This window comes from Rosa chinensis, chromosome 5 (assembly GCF_002994745.2).
Source record: "Rosa chinensis cultivar Old Blush chromosome 5, RchiOBHm-V2, whole genome shotgun sequence".
NCBI lineage: Eukaryota > Viridiplantae > Streptophyta > Magnoliopsida > Rosales > Rosaceae > Rosa > Rosa chinensis.
The window spans coordinates 4,975,212-4,993,548 of record NC_037092.1 but is presented as its reverse complement, the minus strand read 5'-3'; the positions used below and the strand labels follow the sequence as shown (position 1 = coordinate 4,993,548).

General features: G+C 38.2%; 1 protein-coding gene and 3 long non-coding RNA genes across 5 annotated transcripts; 3 read left to right on the top strand and 1 right to left on the bottom strand.

Annotated features, from left to right (window-relative positions):
- The first annotated feature begins 1,272 nt into the window (after positions 1-1,272).
- Positions 1,273-2,925, top strand: LOC112202401. Its single transcript, XR_002937340.2, has 3 exons — positions 1,273-1,845; positions 1,950-2,035; positions 2,714-2,925. It is a non-coding gene; the product is annotated as an uncharacterized LOC112202401 (long non-coding RNA).
- Positions 2,926-10,817: 7,892 nt separating this feature from the next.
- On the bottom strand, positions 10,818-12,835 carry LOC112202400 (epoxide hydrolase A). The gene is made up of 5 exons (XM_024343405.2): positions 12,692-12,835; positions 12,398-12,612; positions 11,740-11,910; positions 11,422-11,657; positions 10,818-11,139 (listed from the first exon to the last, which is right to left on the bottom strand). The coding sequence occupies exons 1-5, from the start codon at positions 12,789-12,791 to the stop codon at positions 10,893-10,895; spliced, it is 969 nt and encodes a 322-aa protein (XP_024199173.1). The 5' UTR covers positions 12,792-12,835; the 3' UTR covers positions 10,818-10,892.
- A 418-nt stretch (positions 12,836-13,253) lies between these two features.
- Positions 13,254-15,455, top strand: LOC112168138. 2 transcript variants are annotated; one of them, XR_002924083.2, is made up of 4 exons: positions 13,254-13,359; positions 13,715-13,774; positions 13,865-13,989; positions 15,377-15,455. It is a non-coding gene; the product is annotated as an uncharacterized LOC112168138 (long non-coding RNA). The 2 variants fall into 2 exon arrangements; XR_002924082.2 differs by having other exon boundaries at positions 13,272-13,330.
- A 1,266-nt stretch (positions 15,456-16,721) lies between these two features.
- Positions 16,722-18,012, top strand: LOC112167360. The gene is made up of 3 exons (XR_002923741.2): positions 16,722-16,781; positions 17,159-17,250; positions 17,766-18,012. It is a non-coding gene; the product is annotated as an uncharacterized LOC112167360 (long non-coding RNA).
- The last annotated feature ends 325 nt before the right edge of the window (positions 18,013-18,337 follow it).

The following is an 18,337-nucleotide window of genomic DNA, read 5'->3' as shown; positions in this document are numbered from 1 at the left end:
TCTTTGAATAGAGAATTTGGGGACTGAAAGCATGTGTGACTACTATTCGAATTTGTCCGTAATGCAAATTCAGTAGTAAATTAAAGGGTAAATTATATTTACTATTTTGGGGTCGATTCCTTTCTTACTGTGGTCGATTTCCCGTTGCATACTAAACAAACCAAACTCCTCTAAATTTATTATTCATTTGGGAGTTCGATAATATGGTGGAGATAAATATAGAGAAAACTTCAGTCACCGTTCCCAAATTATGCTGCCAAGATCAATTTGATACCCGAATTCTCAAAAGTATCAGTGTGATACCCAAACATGTATTTTGACATCAACGTGATACTTCCGTTAAAAATTCCTAACGGGACCGTCTGTTTGCTGATGTGGCAAGTACGTGGACCCCAAAAAAATGTAAAATGACCAATTTACCCTTTTTTAATTCATTTTTTTCCTTTTCCGATCCTTTCTTTTTCTTCTTTCTCTACTCCTTCTTCTTCTTTTCATTTCTTTTTGTTCTTTCTCTTCTTCTTCTGGGATTTTCCTCTAGCCAAACAGCCGCAACTTCCGCCGCAAGCTCTGCCACCACATTTCCTTACTTACCTGAAATCGTCATCAGCCACCAACCACCCACCCCAATTTAATGATTTTAATCATCAATAGTACAATACAAGCCAATACAATTCGATAGCTCGATCAATCTAATCACGGTGAAATTGCTAAGCAACGGCAGCGCCCAACCAACGAACCGGTCAACCAAGCTCCCATGTTCATGTGCTTCTTTAAAATCTTCTTCTCCTCCTCATTTCCTCATCCTTTGAGATATTAAATGCCAAACTCACTTTCTATAACTTGCTTCTCTCGGCATCAGACAACTATCTTCTCTCCAACATCAATCTTCTTCCCATGCTTGCCAACTCTCTCTCTCTCTCTTCTCATTGTCCAGACTATGATGTTCCTCTCTTGCTTTTGCTTTTTGCTTTGTTTAAGTCTCTGACTTTTGTCAATGCGTTCTCTTTTTATCAATTCGATCATCTTTCTTGTTTTTTTTTTTATAGTTATTCCCTCCTTTTTCTTCTCCCCACATCTTCCCCATTGTCTGCCACATCTTCCCTTTTTCTTTGTTTACAATTTCTTTTTCGCATGCTTGCACACTCTCCCTCTTTTCCTTGTCTAGTGTATCACCTTCCTGTCATGCTTTTATGTTATTTTTAGTCTCTCTTTTCCTTCCTCTTGCATTTGTTCCTCCACTTTTAACGATCAAGCGCTTCTTTTTGCTTCCAAGGCTCCAAGCATTCTCCATGTTCCAGAGAACGATCTTCTCTACCTTGTCTCCGATCTTGTCTCTGCCGCCTTCTCGGAGCCTCCTGGCGGCTGGTCCTCCCTCCACAAGCTCGCCGTTCTGCTTCTCTTCAATGTGAACACACCCAATCACAATCACAAACCCAATAACCATAACATCAACCATCCTCAATATCACACACCCAGAATTTACCCAAAAAAAAATAAAAAATCTAATCTTTACCCAAGCCGTCGATGAACGCACGGCCACCGCCACCATCAAGGCTGCTTCTCTTCAATGTTAACAAAGAAAAATAGTACAAATCTTTGAAAATGGATTGAGGAGGAGGGGAGGAGGTCAGGGGCGGATCCAAGTACACCTTTAGGAGGACTCAAGCCCACCCGAAGTCCCAGACAACAAAACTTGAGAACCCCCGAGTCCCCGACGAAGACTCTTACACTCCCTCTCAGTCTCTCACGTACTATACTGCTCTAAGAGATCAAACCTTAGATGTTAGACCCATAGTTTTGTCTTCTACTCTTCTTCTTCAATTTGGGGCAATCAATCAATTCAATGTAAGTATGATTTCAATTTTGTTCAATTTAATTCATTCAATTTGGTGCAAATTTTAGGGTTAAAATTGATGTCGAATTCAATTTCGTGGGTTTTGATTTAGCAGTGGATTGAGGATTGTTCTGTGTGCCATCGATGTGAGAGGAATGATGACGGTAGAGTTATTTGCGGTGGAACTTGCTTACGAAAATGGTATGGATTGTTTGACGAATCTGGATTATTTGTTTGTGATTCCTTAGTTTAATGAATCTGGGTTGTTTAGTGAATCTGAGTTATGGAATGTTGGATTGGTTTGTTAGTTACTTAGACTAGTTGCCTGACTTGCCGCCGTAATTGGAATGATCTGGATGTACATGTAGGATTGGATACGTGTCTTGATGATTACTCTTTTCTGTAGCAATTTTCTTTATTGCATAGAAACAGAGGAAACATGATGCTTAACCTCCAAGATTATTAGCGTGGAAAATAGCACTCAGAGTGATTCATATATCTCCTAATACAATCAAAATGATGTGTATGGTTTTGGAGTTGTTATGCTCGAATTCATGTTTGGAAAACCAATTCTCAGCAAGTATTAACTTGTTTCGATCATGCTATACTTATGGAGTTCCAGCCAATTTGAGAAGAATACATTATTCAAACAAAACTTTTTGTACCTGGCTTTATATACCGCTGCACTTTTTTCCCCCTTTTCTTTTTCTTTGTTTTCTGCCACAATATAATCAAGATCCTAACAGAGTTTTCAACACTGTAATAATTCATAGACATACCTCAGAAACTGTGGGCTTGAGAGACTTGAGCCTAGCTTAATAAGACATTTCATTCTTCATGGCATGTCTCTGCTTACCCAGTTTTACAATTATTTTGCAGATACGAGTCAAACGTATTATTAGCCAAGGAGTTATAGAGCAAAGTTCATTGACATCTGCCGTAATATGAGTCAGACATCTACTGCTGATTTTGTTGTTGATTTTGTTCTTTGGTTTTGTATAGATACGTGTTTGAGGGTAAGGCTCACTATGCCCCTTGACTAGGTGTATTATTTTTTTCAAATAATAAAATTCTCTCGCGCCATCGAAATTTTATATATATATATATATATATATATATATATTTTATTTTTAAGAAACCCAAGCCCACCTAAGTTTTCAATACTAGATCCGCCACTGGAGGAGGTCCTTGAGGGAGGTGTAGGTGTTACACCCCATATCTGAGATACCCTTTTTACTGAGTTGCATGAAATTCCTTATGGTTACCGTTCGCGGTTATAATCTTAACATTTAGGGGGTGGTTAAAAATTGACTTTTTGTGAGTTAATAATTGGAGAAAATTTCCTTCATGAAAGTTGTAGAGGGCGTTAAACCGAGCGCGTGCATATGTGGTACGTAAAAATCGGAGTTCGTATGCAAAAGTTATGAGTGAATTACGAAAATTACTGTTCATGGTAAAATTTGAATATATATGGAAAGTTACCCGGGTAAAATTTGAATATATATGGAAAGTTACCCGGGTAGGTTTCCAAAACCGGAAACCCACCCCTCTTTCTCTCTCCTCTCCCCCGATTCTTCTCCTTTCCCCTTCGGGTTCTCCTCTTCCCCTTCGATTCTTCACTTTCCGGCCACCATCCGGCGTGCAACCGGTCACCTCAGGGGCGCCTCAACCCGCTCTTGACACTAGTGACCTAGGATTTTGGAGTTTTGGCCGTGAAAGTCCGGATCGAAGCAAGGTTTGCTCCGGTTGCAGTTTTGGGATTTTGCCGATTTCCGGCCATTCCGGCCACCTCCGGCCACCAGATTCACATCGAAGGTTTGGTTTTTGATGGAGATTATTTCCCCTAAGATAGTTCATTCCAATTTGCATTGTAGAGGTCGAATTGACAATTTGTTCATTTCTAGGGTTCTTGAAGTTTCTGGGCTTTCCTTCACCGGCTTGATTCGACCACTTTGAGGTAAAATTGGATGATGTTGTAGTTGGGAAAATTGTTAGGCCTGTTGTGTAGATGCTAGTGCCGGAATTTGGTGGTCATCGGAGGAAGTGGTTGCCGGCGCGTGGTGGTGCATAGAGCTGTGTTTTAATTGCAGTTTTAATCCCATATACTCTATAACGATTGTAGAATGTAATGTATGAAGTTTGGTGGAAATTGGAGGAATTACGAATTGTGTTTAATTGATTAATTAACGATTTATGTGAATTCGATCGCCGGAATTCTTTCGAATTCACTCTAGAATTTACTTATCGATGAATGAATATGGATGGAGTATTGAGGATGGAAATTGTAGAGGGTTGAGGAGTCGGATGTTAGGAAGGGGGATGTTTTGAATTTCCAATTATAAGTATCGTAAAGTTAAAGTTCCGTCCTGTGAATTATATTTATGATTGTTATTTGTACAGGACGAGAGGAGTCTCTATACGAGGAGAATCACGAGCGACGTCAGGATTGACCGCATATTGTGAGTGGACCTTTGATTTTAATTGATGCATGCGAATTAAATTCCGCAAGTTTTAAGTTATTGATTTATCAACTTTATTATCGAGCATTTTATTTTGGTTTGGATTATTGAATGTTTTTTTTTTGGTTTGAACTTTTGAATTAAGATTTGTTATGCTCGATTTGAGGATTTTGTTTTATGCGGATTCGGAAATTTATACTATTGATTTTATATTTATATTCAGCTCTTTGAGCTTTTTATGAGATTTACGAAATAAGAATTCGAGGAAGCAAAACTTTATACTTCTTTATACCCTACTTATATTGGAACTTGAGATGATCTTGGCGTGCGGGGTCACGTCTTTATACACTTGGATTCTTATTTCGTGAGATATGCGGGGAAACTATACAGATTTATTGGCTTTCGACGATCTTCTTCCTCACCATACGCGGGTCATGTGCTCAGGTCTCCTCCTCACTTACTTTGTGTTTGTGAGTGGCAGTTGAGGTAACTTTCTCCTCCTCACGTGGGTGGTAGTCGAGGTGATATTCTCCTCCTCGCACAATCTATGTGTGAGTGGTAGTTGAGGTTATTAGTTCTCCTCCTTGCACAATCGATGTGTGAGTGGCAGTTGAGGGTAGGTTGAGCCCGAGGGGCTCCATTCCCGTATGGCGAACCCATTTTTTTCCCCATATTCTTTGTTGTTGTTCTTGACTAGCGGGGCTAGTCGGGTTTTCTTATTTGTTGCATGCATCTGGAGTTTTATGGATATAAATGTGGAAAAGTATAAAACCCTTTTTCTTTCAATTTTTATTTTTGTCCACTCACGCTAACGTTTTTATATACTTTTCCCTGGGCCCTTCGGTTTCAAATGCCCAGATTGCAGTGTTGTTGCTCGGTGTACGAGTGTGAGCCATAGTGACCGCACCTGCTTCCGCCATCACCTTTTGTAGGTTACCTGTTTAACCTACTGCACTCCTTGTCTATTTATATTCCTAGAATGCTCTGATTACTAAGGGATATGTGACCCAAACTTGTATGAATTATATTTGAGGTCGATGACCTAACTTTTGTGATTGTAGTAACTTTTACTTTTTGGAGATTATGTATGATGTTATTAACTTTGAGATGGGTTTGGTTGAATTTGGGAGCAGGGTGGCTCCAGGAGTTATGGTTGGATGATTAGAAGTGAATTTTGGTTTTCCGCAGGATTTTGGGTTATCCATTTTTAAGGGAGGTTATGCCGAAATTTTTGGTAAATCTCCTTTAAAGGTGGGTCCCGCAGGGCCACTTCGGATTCCAGGGTGGAATTCGGGGTGGGTCTTGTCAGTAGGACTCGGAGCTCTTGAGGGAGAGAGGTCGAGCTGCGGCAGCCGATGGCGCGGCGTCACAGCGCCATTTGGGGTTGGGAAGCTGCAGCTTTGGCGGGGCTTACTGGTGGGAGTGGTGGAGGAGGATAAGGAGGAGAAGAGGTGGCTGAGCTTGGTGGGGACGATGACGGAGGTGGAGAGGGGGCGACGACGGAGGCGAAGATGGAGTTGCGAACCAATCTCCCAGTTGGTTGCGCCGGACATCAGAGCCTCCTCCTTATCGCCGACACCGGCGACGATCCCCGCTGCTCCAACTGTTCTTCATAAGCCACAAACGCTTTCGATTAAAAAAAATTTTCTCCATTTCAGCTGCTCTTTGTAAACCCACAAATCCATTCCCAGAAAAATAACCAATTGTGATAGAAAGGAGAGAGGATCAGATTGGCAAAGGAAGAGAGAGACAGAGCTCGATCTCATTTTTTTCTTTTTTTCTTTTATAATTTTTTTTCTTTTTAATTTTTTTTTTAATAATTAATTAGTTGAGAAAGACAATTTTACCCTTGCCACATCAGCAAACAGACGGAGTCGTTAGAAATTTTGGACGGAAGTATCACGTTGATATCAAAATAGGTCTTTAGGTATCACATTGATACTTTTGAGAGTTCGGGTATCAAATTGGCCTTGGCAGCATAGTTTGGGGACGGTGACTGAATTTTTCTCATAAATATATGAACTCCGATACTTTCAAGAGTTCACTCTCATTCACACTTGCGGATCTTGTATCCTAAAGTCGTCTAGGCTAATTAGAAGTACACTATTTTTTTTTTTTTTTAGGTTTGAAACTCAATGGGAGGCTCATCCTTAGACCTTTATTATTTTCAATCAAAACATATAACAGAGGGGACATAAAACCAAACTCAGTAAATTATAACTACAATATACATTTATTGTAAAACATATACCCACTCACTTCAAACTCAACAATCACATAATCATTATCAATGCTATCGGCAAGCCTACAATTGCCAGCAAGTCAGCCACTGACCTCCATTGAAACACACAAATCAGAATTTAGAATAGATTCATGAGATTTTCCCAAATTAAAACTTAGAGTAGATTCATGGGATTTTCCTAAATCAGCATGCCAAGTCAGGATCTTCTAAAAAACTAACCGATTCGTCTCCCTCCAGCTTATACTAACTGCATGCCTTGAAACATAGGAGTAGTTTTGAAAGCTAAAACGCGCAGGGACAGGGGAGAGGGCTACCGTGGTAATCAGCAATTGGTGGATAAAATGCTAATATTAGTTGTGTAAGTAGAGAGAGGGCTTAGGGAAATGAGTATCGTATGATGATCTGTGAAGACTTGAACTCTATTTAAGTTAATTAGTCTAGTTTACTCTACTTCTAAACTAATTATAGCTGTATACTTATTTGTTTTGGCAAAAGAATGATCAAATATAGAGGGTCTAGATTTGTGTATGGGGTCATGAATGATGAATTGTTTGATCCCTGCTGATTTTGGTTTATTTATTTTTATAAAACCAACTAGCTTTTGTTAACAAAATGCTAGAGTAGAACACAAGTGTTTCTTACAAACAAAAGCAAACATTTACCTGTTTACATTCTTTGTCAAAAAGAAAAGAAAAGAAAAAAATACAACTTGTGCTTAGGTTTCAATAAAGGTTACATAGATAGCTACAAGTACTATATTTACATTAATACATGTTTCCAAATGGCACAATACATCAATTTCTTATTTATGTTTTGTAATTATAACTTCCTTGACTTGCTGCCATTACATTTTGCAAAAGTGCAAAATTTTCCAGCAAATGCTTGGCTTATTATGCTCCTTCTTCTTGATTTTTCTTTAGCTGGAAGTTCTATTAAAACCTGCAACACATGCACAAAAACACATTAGAAGAAGAAGAAGAAAAAAATCTGGAATGTTATTTGTTTTATTTAACTGCTGAGTCACCTAGTAGCTTATTAGAAACACATGTATATACACTTCTAACCACAAGTAAGAACCTGCAGGCATAAAGTTAAGTGTGTGCAGCAAGTGGCTGCTCTTAGAGCAGCTTAAAACTTGGGTAACAAGCTCAAAGCATGAGCTGGCAGTTTGGGATAACTTTCAGATGTTTTTTCTAAGCAGGAGGTGGCAATAAGCTGCTCTTAATGTTTATCTAACTGACTGAGCTAAGCAGGAGGTGGCTAGTCTACATATAGGTTCTCATGATTACCTCTTCTAGTATAAAAGAGGTTCTTACCTGCAGTAAGAAAACACAAATTAGAAAACAAAGCAGAAAACAGTTTAGAGACTCTAGAATCAGCAAAGTCCAGAAAACAAGCTTTGAGAGGTTTGGAAACAAAGCCTCAGCTTTACTAAACCAGGTTTAAGGTAGGGGAAGTTTTGGGGAACCTCAAGTTTGATTATATCAGTCTATTGATGTGATTTTGAGTGATATTTGCTACTGATCAGATTGTTTATGTTGTGTAAAATATTTGTTTAGTTCATTATCATGTTGTTTTATCTAATCCTAGCTTGAAGAAAGAGTAAAAATGGTTGTGTAGTTGAGTCTAATACTCGTAAGGGACCAGCAAAGTCAGCCAATGGTATATACACTTGGGGAGAGAAGCCCCTTCAATTATTATTGATAAAACGATCTAATGTTTGGCAAGAAGACACTGGTGACCGAGATTAGTACAAGATTACTAACAATCAGAGTATAAGAAGTTATTTTCTGTTTTGCATCATCACTAATTATATGTTTGAGGTTTGCTCTACTGAGCTTTAAGCTCACCCCTTTTATGATATTGTGCAGATCATGCTATTGAGGGTTAGAATTTAATTTCTGGAAATCTGGGAGTAGGAGAAGGAGAAATAAATTTTTAGTTTACTGTTTTGGTTTATGTTTGTACAATAAAGCTTATTTTATAAGCTTGCTTTGGTTTTTCTTGTAAGTACTTACTTATGTAATAAAGAGTTCAACCACAAGTCACTTCTGATTCTCATTTTTTTTAATATAGTTTTTATTTGCCAAAGTGTTTCTTATCTTTGACAATTAAAAGCTATTCACACCCTTACTCTGAAAAAAAAAAAAAAATTGGCAGTTTTCCGGGTTAGGGTGTGACATGATCACATGGCGATGCGTATTGAGACATGTACAGCGAGTCCCCCACCCATTGTTGGCTCAATTACAAACACATTTCTCCAAGCCCACTGGAAATCAAACCCCAACTTGGGAACACACACACAACACAACATCTTACAATTCGCCCCACTTCCCATTGATTATCATATATATAGAGGGCTTCCACTAAAGGATCCCTTTTTTGGTCTTTTATAGGGATAAACATTAGACTAACTTTTAGATCATATTTTCACATCTTAACCGTTCCGTTTTTAGGTCCTAATGTATAGATCACTTCTGCAAATTTTAAGCCAAATTGGTGATTGTTAAGGCATCCAAAACTGCAATTTACACGAACGGACCAAATCTGTCGAACCGGAGCCGTACATGTTTATAATGGTAAATTGCAGTTTTGGATGCCTTAACGATCATCAAATTATCTGAAAATTTGCAGAAGTGATCTATATATTAGGACCTAAAAACTGAACGGTTAAGATGTGAAAATATGATCGAAAAGTTCGTCTAATGCCTATCCCTATAAAAGACAAAAAAAATGGATCTCTCACTAGAAGGGCCCTGTATATATATATATACAGCCTGGTTCTGAAGAGGACGTCCGCAACCCAGAAAAAGTGCGGACGTCCCTCCTCCGGCGTAGAGAAGGCAGCAATGGCTGAGCTGCGGTTGCTGAACGAACCCTCTAGACATCCCGAACCAGTTTGCAATCCGGTGGACTCGCCGGCTACCACTTTCCAATCAACCTTGATCGGACTTCCATTTTGCAGTGGACCACGCTGCCTAGACCTCCGACCTCAATCTCTTGGCCTTCGTCTTCACTGCAAACTGGTCTGGGATGCCCTTGGCCTCCGTCCGGCAAGAGGCGAGCCGCCGTCGGAGCTTGATCGTGGAAAAATCCCAGACGTCCGCACTTTTTCTAGGTTGCGGACGTCCTCTTTGGAACGGCTCCATATATATATATACATATCCTATCCAGAGCGGAGCACCGCTTTGAAAATTAACATGTGAAGTTCGAGTTTTTGGTCACTTTTCGGTCGCATATCTACATCTCAACCGTTCAGTTTTTAGGTACTAGTGTTTAGATCGTCTCTGCAAATTTTCAGCCAAAATGATGGTTGTTAAGACATTGATAATTGTGTTAAAGCTAGTACGGTTCAGGTTGACAGATTCAGTCCGTCCATTGGTTTAAGCGAGTTAGATACCTTAACGATCATCAATTTGGTTGAAAATTTGCAGAGATGATCTATACACTAGTACCTAAAAATTGAACAGTAGAGATGTGGATATGCGACTGAAAAGTGACCAAAAACTCGAACTTCACAGGTTAATTTCAAAGCGGAGCTCCGCTCTGGATGAGTTCTGTATATATATATATATATATATATATATATATATATCACTCCATCTTACAATTTTTTAAGACAAACTACCACTACAACTTGGCCACTCCTACTCCTCCTGCTTCTGCTATAGTTCTTTCTTCCTTGTCCTCTTCTATCTCAGAAATTGCTTCTCCCCCACTTTCTTCCTTTAGCTAGGTTTTTCTCCTCCTCCACTAGTCTACTATTACTACCACTACTATATAATATACTCTAGCAATTTCATAAGCTTTAACAAAAGCTAGATTGGTACTAAGCAAATATATGCAGCAGGAATAGATATTCTAATCAGTCATGTCTAGCCGAAGGTCAAGGCAGTCATCAGGGAGTCCATCGATCAAAGATGACCAGATTATCGAGCTCATCTCCAACTAGTGCCACACTGCTGTCAAGGAGACGAGGACCTGAGGACTCGAGGGCTCGAGTTAGTCGAGTAGCTGCATATAATTTTTTTTTGGGGGCTAGTATGGATTGAAGGAAAATATACATATACTTGAGAGTTTTTGGACCAAAAATCTGTCTAGGTTGCAGCCCTGACAACCTTCCAGTTCCGCCACTGACTCATTCATCTCATAGATATAAAATAACTAGTGGTATTGAGAAAAATTGCATGCCACAAGCTCATAAAGTCACAACGATAGTAGGAGTTGATATATGGGCCTTTATTTGATTGTACAAAACTACACACTAAATTAGTCACACTATCACACCACATGACCTCTCTCCCAAACTTTGGACAAACTTCATATCTGGTAATCATCATAATACAAGCATGAGCGATCAAATGTGCTTTCTGAGGAAGGTGAGGATGAGCTCATTAACCTGTTTAGGTGATTGTTCTTGAACAAAATGTGTTCCTTCCGGCAGAGATACAATCTCCAAATCGGGGACAAACTCATTTAACTTTCCACTGTTTATGTAATGATCTATCCCTGGAAATTTCAATAAATAATCCTTCTCTCCCATTAAAAACAGCACTGGAACTCTAACGATTGATTCGGTTGTGCCCAAGTCGTCTGTGGATGCCCTGTCAATATATGCAACATAGTTAAGAAAATCACTAAAGATTACTAGTTTACTTGCAACTTTGTCTAGTTAGCAGGATTGAACTAATTTTGAATGCTAGTTCTGATTATTTCACATCAATTAATGTCCTCATCATCAACTGTCTAGTATGCAAGGTGAAAGTGTAAAATCTTTTACAAGTACAAGCTCTCTTATACCTGCAAGGCTGCAACTGGTGCTATAAGGTGATTGTAAGACCACTTAGTCACTCAATAGAAAATCAAATTAAGATCGATTGCAGTACCTATATGGCATTTGCAAGGCAGTTCGGAAACCTGATTTCTCATACAGCTTTCCATATGCTTCAAGATCTTCCTCAGTAAACCAAGGGGGAAGAGGTGTAGACGAGTCCACCAAGTCCATGATCTCCTGGTTCTCAGCAGCTATTGGTAGTTCGCTTCTTGAGAAAAGGATGTAAACATTCCTAACAACTGTTTTTGCATCAAGGCATCCAAAATCAGCTTCAGCCCTGCCAGGTTTCTATAATAGAGCCCAAAATTTCATTACAAGCAAGTCATGGCAGTGGACATTGAATAGATAACAAGACCAATAGAATCCCTACCCGCCATCTATTGATGTAGAAACCTTCAGGGAGCTCTTTATCATATGGGGAACGAGTTGATGGTGGCCTGTATGGAACTCCCATTGTTACAACTCCCAACACCTTTTCCGGGTGCAGAAGGGCAAACAAGTATACCGGTCTAGCTCCAAAATCTTTTCCGATGAGGAAAACCTATATAAATTACATTAGCGTAACAGATGATCATGTTACATCAATCTGAAGAGTCAATTTACCTAGGCTCATTAGATACATGCTTTCTCTGTTACCAAACAACATCTAACAAATAGTGCACAATGAAGCTTAGCTAGCTTCTACTCTTTATCATACAAAAAGTCTAGTTCTCTAGGCAATTCGCTGAAATCTTTATAAGCTGATAACCAACACAGAAAAAAGTAGCATCAATAAATTGAAGACAACTTAGAGGCAAGAACCTTTCCCATCAAGATTCAAACTTAACTCTATTAAAGTACCCAAGTTCATAAATTTCTGGTCCATTTTTCATCCAAAAATAAAAATAAACAAACTTTCTTTTATCATGCACCAATCGATCCCAAATAAACAAATTGGAGTTCCCAAAATCCCAAACTACAAAATAAGGGAAGTGAACAAATTGGTATTGCAAATTCTCAATCATAGTATTAGTACTTTTTTAGACTACCTTAGGAATACGCAAAGCATCAAGAATTCCAAGAAGGTCATTGATGAGGTCATGGGAGGAGGTCTTCTCGGGTTGGGGAGGCGGGTCGGATAGTCCGTATCCGCGGTAGTCAGGAGCGATGGCCCGGAAACCGGCGTCGGCTACGGCGATCATCTGGTGGCGCCAGGAATACCATATCTCCGGGAAACCATGCAGGAACACGACCACGTTGGGACCTGAAAAACACGAGAGAAATTATTCGATTATATTAGACTAGGAATTACTAACTAACTAAAGGTGCAACAAGGATGGTACTTGATTGCATGGTTTTCCGGGAGTGCTGACCTGTTTCGATGTCGGCGACATGGAGCTTCAGGCCTTGTACGGTTACGTACTTGTGGTGAATCTGGTCCATTTCTGACAGAGAGTTCAGAGAACAAGAGAGAGACGGGTAAGCTGAGCTCAGTTTCTACAATGGAGTACAAGTAGGAGTTTGCGACTGAAAGTCAATGGGTAACTACTAACTATTTGCCAAAAGTTACTCCGAACCGCAAATCCTGTAGCAAAATAAAGAGGGGTAAAATTTATAAACTTCTAATTCTCAGTTAACTGTTCATCGGCTTATGAACAGTACCGGCTCTAGCCGAGCCGGTCGTAGCTGAAAAGACGATGTTGTCCCTGCTTCATCTCTCTTGCTCGACACCTGTTTATCATTTCAAAGCTTTCGTGTCTCTATTCTTCGCTTCACAGTGTGTGTTTCTCTTGCTTTGACACCTGGGTGCTGCTCAGTGCTATCGTTTCTATGATACCTCACTCCACTGAGAGGTAGATAGACAGAGAGCTTCAGTTTGAGAGAGAAATAGCGCGGGAGAAAGAGAGATCGAGAGAGAGAGAGAGAACTGGAGGCTGTGTTCTAACCTGGGTTTGGATTTTGTGGATTTGTTTTCAGCAAAAGTAAGAGAAGAGTTGGGCTTCTTTTCTTGGTAGGATTTGGATGTTCTTCGGTTACACAGTGGCTTCCTTGATTTCATGGATATGTTTTGTGATTTTTGATTAGATTAGTGTATGCGATTTGGCTTTGTTTGGTAGTCTGGGTTTTAAATTTTGAACGGTCCCACGATCCAATTTTTTTTGAAGATTCTGTGGTTTCTTTTTTTCAATTGGTCTCAATTCCTGAACAATTTGAACAAATCGTGACCCATTTTAGCTTAGTCTTTCCCTTCTTACATCACTATTTGGTTGAGCTTTTATTGTTTGGTTTAGTATGCAATTGATTTGCTATGAATGGGAGAAAATGATTTGGATTAATTTCATGATTTTCATTGTCTGTATTTGCAGGGGTCCATCCATTTGCAATTGTCATGACTCATGACTGAAACAGAAAGAGGAAGAGAATAGGTTCTGCATGTCCTCATCATGTTTGTTTTCCTTCGATTTAGGGTTTGTTTGTTGTTTGCATGTGATTGATTTGAGCTTTCGGTGATGCAGGAGTTTACGGTTGTGAAATTGGATTTGTCAGAGGGTTGGGTGTATGTGATTAGTGAGGCTGTTGCTTAGTGGTGCTTCATCAAGGGAGGCTCGACTTCAAAGCTGGTTATCAGAAGTTCTTTAAGGTGAGCTATCTATTGCTATCTTTTTTTTCCCCGGTTTGGAGATGGTTGCTATGGTGTTATGAATTAGGTTTTTGGATTTTCTGTGTTTGTATGTTTTTGGGATCTGTTTTGGGATGAATGGTGTTAATGGTGTCATAGGTATGTGTGGAAAACACGTTAAGAGTACAGAGAAGGAATTTTGGATTGAATTCAAGGGTATGAACAAATACTGGGGGTAGTACAATTGAAACTGATGAGTTAAGTGAAGGTTAAGGAAACAGTCGCAGGAGAGCAAGTGGGTATTGGGGAAAGCATGATTTTGTTCTTAGCAGATTGAGTATTAGTAAAGGGTCTCTACGGTTAGGATTGAAGAGCAAAGAGAGAGCTTGGGATTTAAAAAAAAGTGTCAAGGAGCAAGTTTACATGTAAATTTGGGGGAATTTTATACATGTGTTTGGGAGGATTAGCAAGGTAAATTGTGTGAATTTTATCATAACATAAATCTTAATGTGAAAACAAAAAAACCATTGATTATTTGGTTTTGTTCTGGTTTAATTGATTGATTGGAATTTAATTGATTATTCAGTCTTTGTTTTTTAAGTTTAAACTGTTTGATTCAGTTGTTCATAAGTTGTATCTATGTTTGTTAGTTGTTTATATTTACTTTGCTTGAAGAGAGTTATGGTACAAATTCAACTTTGGTTACAGAGAACAGAAAAGCAAATTAGGTACTGCAAAATCCTCATTAAGAAGGGAACATATCAACCAAAGTAAAAGGACCGGCAAACTCAGGCCTATGAACTTCATGAATGAAATAGCTTAAGCAACATATATGACCCTCCAAGAAGTGGATGCAAACACAGGATTAGATTTGAAAAAGTTGCTTGACTTCAAAGGTTTGCTATGAGCCCATGAGGGTCTCTAAACCGTAAGTGAAAAGTCAAGACTGCTTTGTGCCAAGTTCGAATCAAATACAAGGCATATGATCAGATTTTGTGATCAAATTGTAGAAAGCTGTTACAGGTTACAGTGCAAGTAGAAATGGGTGGTATACAAAACATCAGAAAAATGCTTGAGCAGACTATTAGATAAATGAGCAACATCAAATTCCAGTGGGAACCACAACCCAGAAAACATAATCAATGCTACAGTTTCAAGAGAACAGAGGGGCATAAACTCGCTGCAGCCAATTAAAACATTTCAAACATGAACACTCCTCAAAATACAAGAAACTCTGTTTGATTAGTGAGAAAAACAAAGGCCAGTTAGTTCCACAGTTATTGTTCATGCTTGCAGACATAGATTGCTTTTACGTTCAGTGTTTCTTAATTCTCCTATCTCAATTTTGTTTATTGTAATTGTAAATTGTTCCTATTTAATGTTAAACTGTGATTAGTTTTGTATGCAGGTTTCACATGCTGCTGTTGTAAGAAATTGGTCTGCAAGGTTTGAAGAGAAGGAGAAGGTTGAATCTGTAAATCAAGATAAGTGGAAGGGAATTTTTTATAGGCAATTTTTGAAATTATGCTCAACTTTAAATTTTTAGAAATTTTTTTATAAGGGTTTTTTTCCGAGATTGAGGCAAGTGATTGGTGGTAAACTGTATTAGGTTTTTGTTTGTATCTGGGAGTGATTAGTTTATGCTGTTCTTCTATTTGATTGGAATGCAATTTGCTTAACCCTTTGAACTTAACTAAAATTGATAGGTGAGAGGAGAGTTGGCCTTCATTTCAAAAAGACTTCAACCATATTTGGCCGGATTTTACACATCATTAGAACTCTCATACAAAGAAAGTATTAGTAGTTGTAATGAGTGGTCTTCTTTTGTTTTGTAGATATCGGTAACAGCAAGCTATCAAAATTTGCAAGTATTTTGAATTGAGGTACAAATGCTTAAATGATGTTGCTAATAAAATTTAAAGTGTGATGTTAATTATTATTGAATGAGTTTGTTCACAATCTGCAAATCAATTTTAAAGACATGTGAACAAAGCTTGATAAGATAATCAATATGATTTGATTGTTGAAAGATTGGTTCATCTGAGACGTCTAATCCTTTTACTGTTTTGCAGGAAAATTTGGGTACAGCAAGAAGGAAGATCTGGAATTACTATTATTTTACAGTAATCAGGAAACTGGGAAAAGAGATGAAATAGGTAAGCACTGGACATTACTATTAAATTGAAGTTTCTCGAAATTAAAATGCATCGCGTATGCCTGCAAAGGTTTTATTGTGATGGAGTTAGATGCTATTGAAACCTGATGGATTATGGATTGCTTAGTTTGGTTTTGATACATCCAGGTTGCATGTTATGGAATTTGAGAAAGGATCAAATTTCTGTGGATAGTTCTATAGTTGTTATTCTGACTCATTGTCAAGTATCTTAAAAATTTGATCATGGTGATTTTGCAGCTTCTGACCTTGACAGTAACACAACATATAAAGAGCAAGCAAAGGCAAAGATCATTTTGCCTTACTGGGGAAAGTTATGGAAGTAAGGGAGAAGTCAGTCAATGCAACAGAGAAGTCAGCAGAAGAGCAAAAATCACAAACCTAGAGGTAGCTAGAGGAACAATTGGAAAGAGGATAGTATCTGGATTAACTCAAAAATTCCATTTAACAGCATGAGAAGCATGCTAAGGCGTTGCAGAAGCTGTTAGAAGAGAGGAAGAAGCATTTGGAATCGGTTTCCAAGAGAGCAAGCTTGAACATGATGTCAAACAAATTGAATTGCAACTATTGGAGAATGACACTCCTGCTGTTAATGATAGAGGCTTGCAGTTGAAAATGAGTGAGCAATTCATGAAGAAAGGTGAGATTAATATTAGAATGAGCACGTGTCAATGACATGAAATTTGCTTTGAATGTTTGACCATATTTTCAACACCATTTCTACAATTTTTTCTTCATATCAGCCACTTAAAAGCCAACAATTCTTTGCTTTCTCATATAACCATTTTTCAATTTACCCATCATTTGAACTCTTCAACTCTCTTCATATAATTCTTAATGTGATTTGTTTATAGTTTCTTTCCATGCATTTAGTTTCCATTGTTTGGTTTGGTCTTTTGCATAACACCCATTAAGATTGAGTAGTTTGTGGTGAACTTATGGGGGCTAGATTGGCAAAAGCTGTACAGAAGTTGGGAAGATAATCTGTGCTGATTATTTCTTCTTCTGGATATGTAGGCAATTATTTTGAGCAGCAGATGAATGACAACCAAAAAGATGAAGTGATTTGCGAGAGAAGCAAAACGATGAAGTGGTCTGCCAGTGATATGGTCTGGTCATTATTTTGTTTCTTTCCTCTTCAATTTTTCATCGTCGTTTATAGTATTTAGATTTGAATATGCATTTGTAGCCAAAATAATGAACATCAGTTGTGTTTGTTTAAAATCTGTAGAGTATGATTTGAAGTTATTTGTTGTGGTCAAAATTTTGGGTAACATGCTTCAATCCTGTGGCTGGAGAAATCAAAAGGGGCATGTAATCTCCAAGATTACTGTAAGGACAGCTACACTAGAATGAGCCTGAGATTCAATTAGGACATAACTTCAATCTGTGTTTTGACCAATTGAATTTCAGGCTCATTGTTTTGTATTTATCTTTACAGTATCCTTTAAGATTAGATACCCCTTTTGAATTCTCCAGCAACTGGATTGAAGCATGTTAGCCAAAATCTTCCCTTGCAACTAAGAATTTCAAATTAAACCCAATTTGCAATTTTCATGTAAATACAGATGGAGGAAACACCTTTTTGAACAACCTCCACAACTAATAGCACCTTTTTGGATAGGCTAACAAGTCTTCAACAACTGCTGTCACTTTTGCTATAAATATAACTGGAGAAAGCACCATTTTGAAGAACCTCCGCTGACATGTAGTGACAAACATCAACACCTCTTTTCAGCAAACAGATCAAATGTAGCTAGGTTAGCCTAGAAATAGAACAATATATTTTTGACAAGCTGTGTCAACAGCAGTTGTATTGTATATTTGCACATTATCAGAACATTCACATTAATGGTAATGTTAGTTGCAAACATAAATCTGTAGCCTTCCAAACTTGCAAATTTTGTTTGAACACCCGCAGTAACGCGCGGGCACCTATTCTAGTTATACTTACTATTTCAAGGTCGATTTCATTCCATGAATCCATTCTTTAATCCTTTATTTCATGCATTAGTTTATTTTTCTAGTTTGATCCATTATGTCCTCTGTATACTAATACCTTATCATAAATCGTTTTGAAAGATAAACGTTTTCAAAAAAATAATAATAAAAGTTAACACCAATTTAATCTAATGGTCTAGTTTACAAATTCTTATGGATTGAACTCCTAGTTTTGTCGTTTAAAAAAAAAATATA

Bases quoted from the DNA above. Each gene is read 5' to 3' on its own strand.
- LOC112202400 (XM_024343405.2), bottom strand. From the start codon at position 12,791: ATGGACCAGATTCACCACAAGTACGTAACCGTACAAGGCCTGAAGCTC. The intron at 11,911-12,397 runs GTAGTCTAAAAA...TAATTTATATAG, and splicing joins ATGCTTTGCGTATTCCTAAG to GTTTTCCTCATCGGAAAAGA. The intron at 11,658-11,739 runs GTAGGGATTCTA...GCTCTATTATAG, and splicing joins TCTACATCAATAGATGGCGG to AAACCTGGCAGGGCTGAAGC.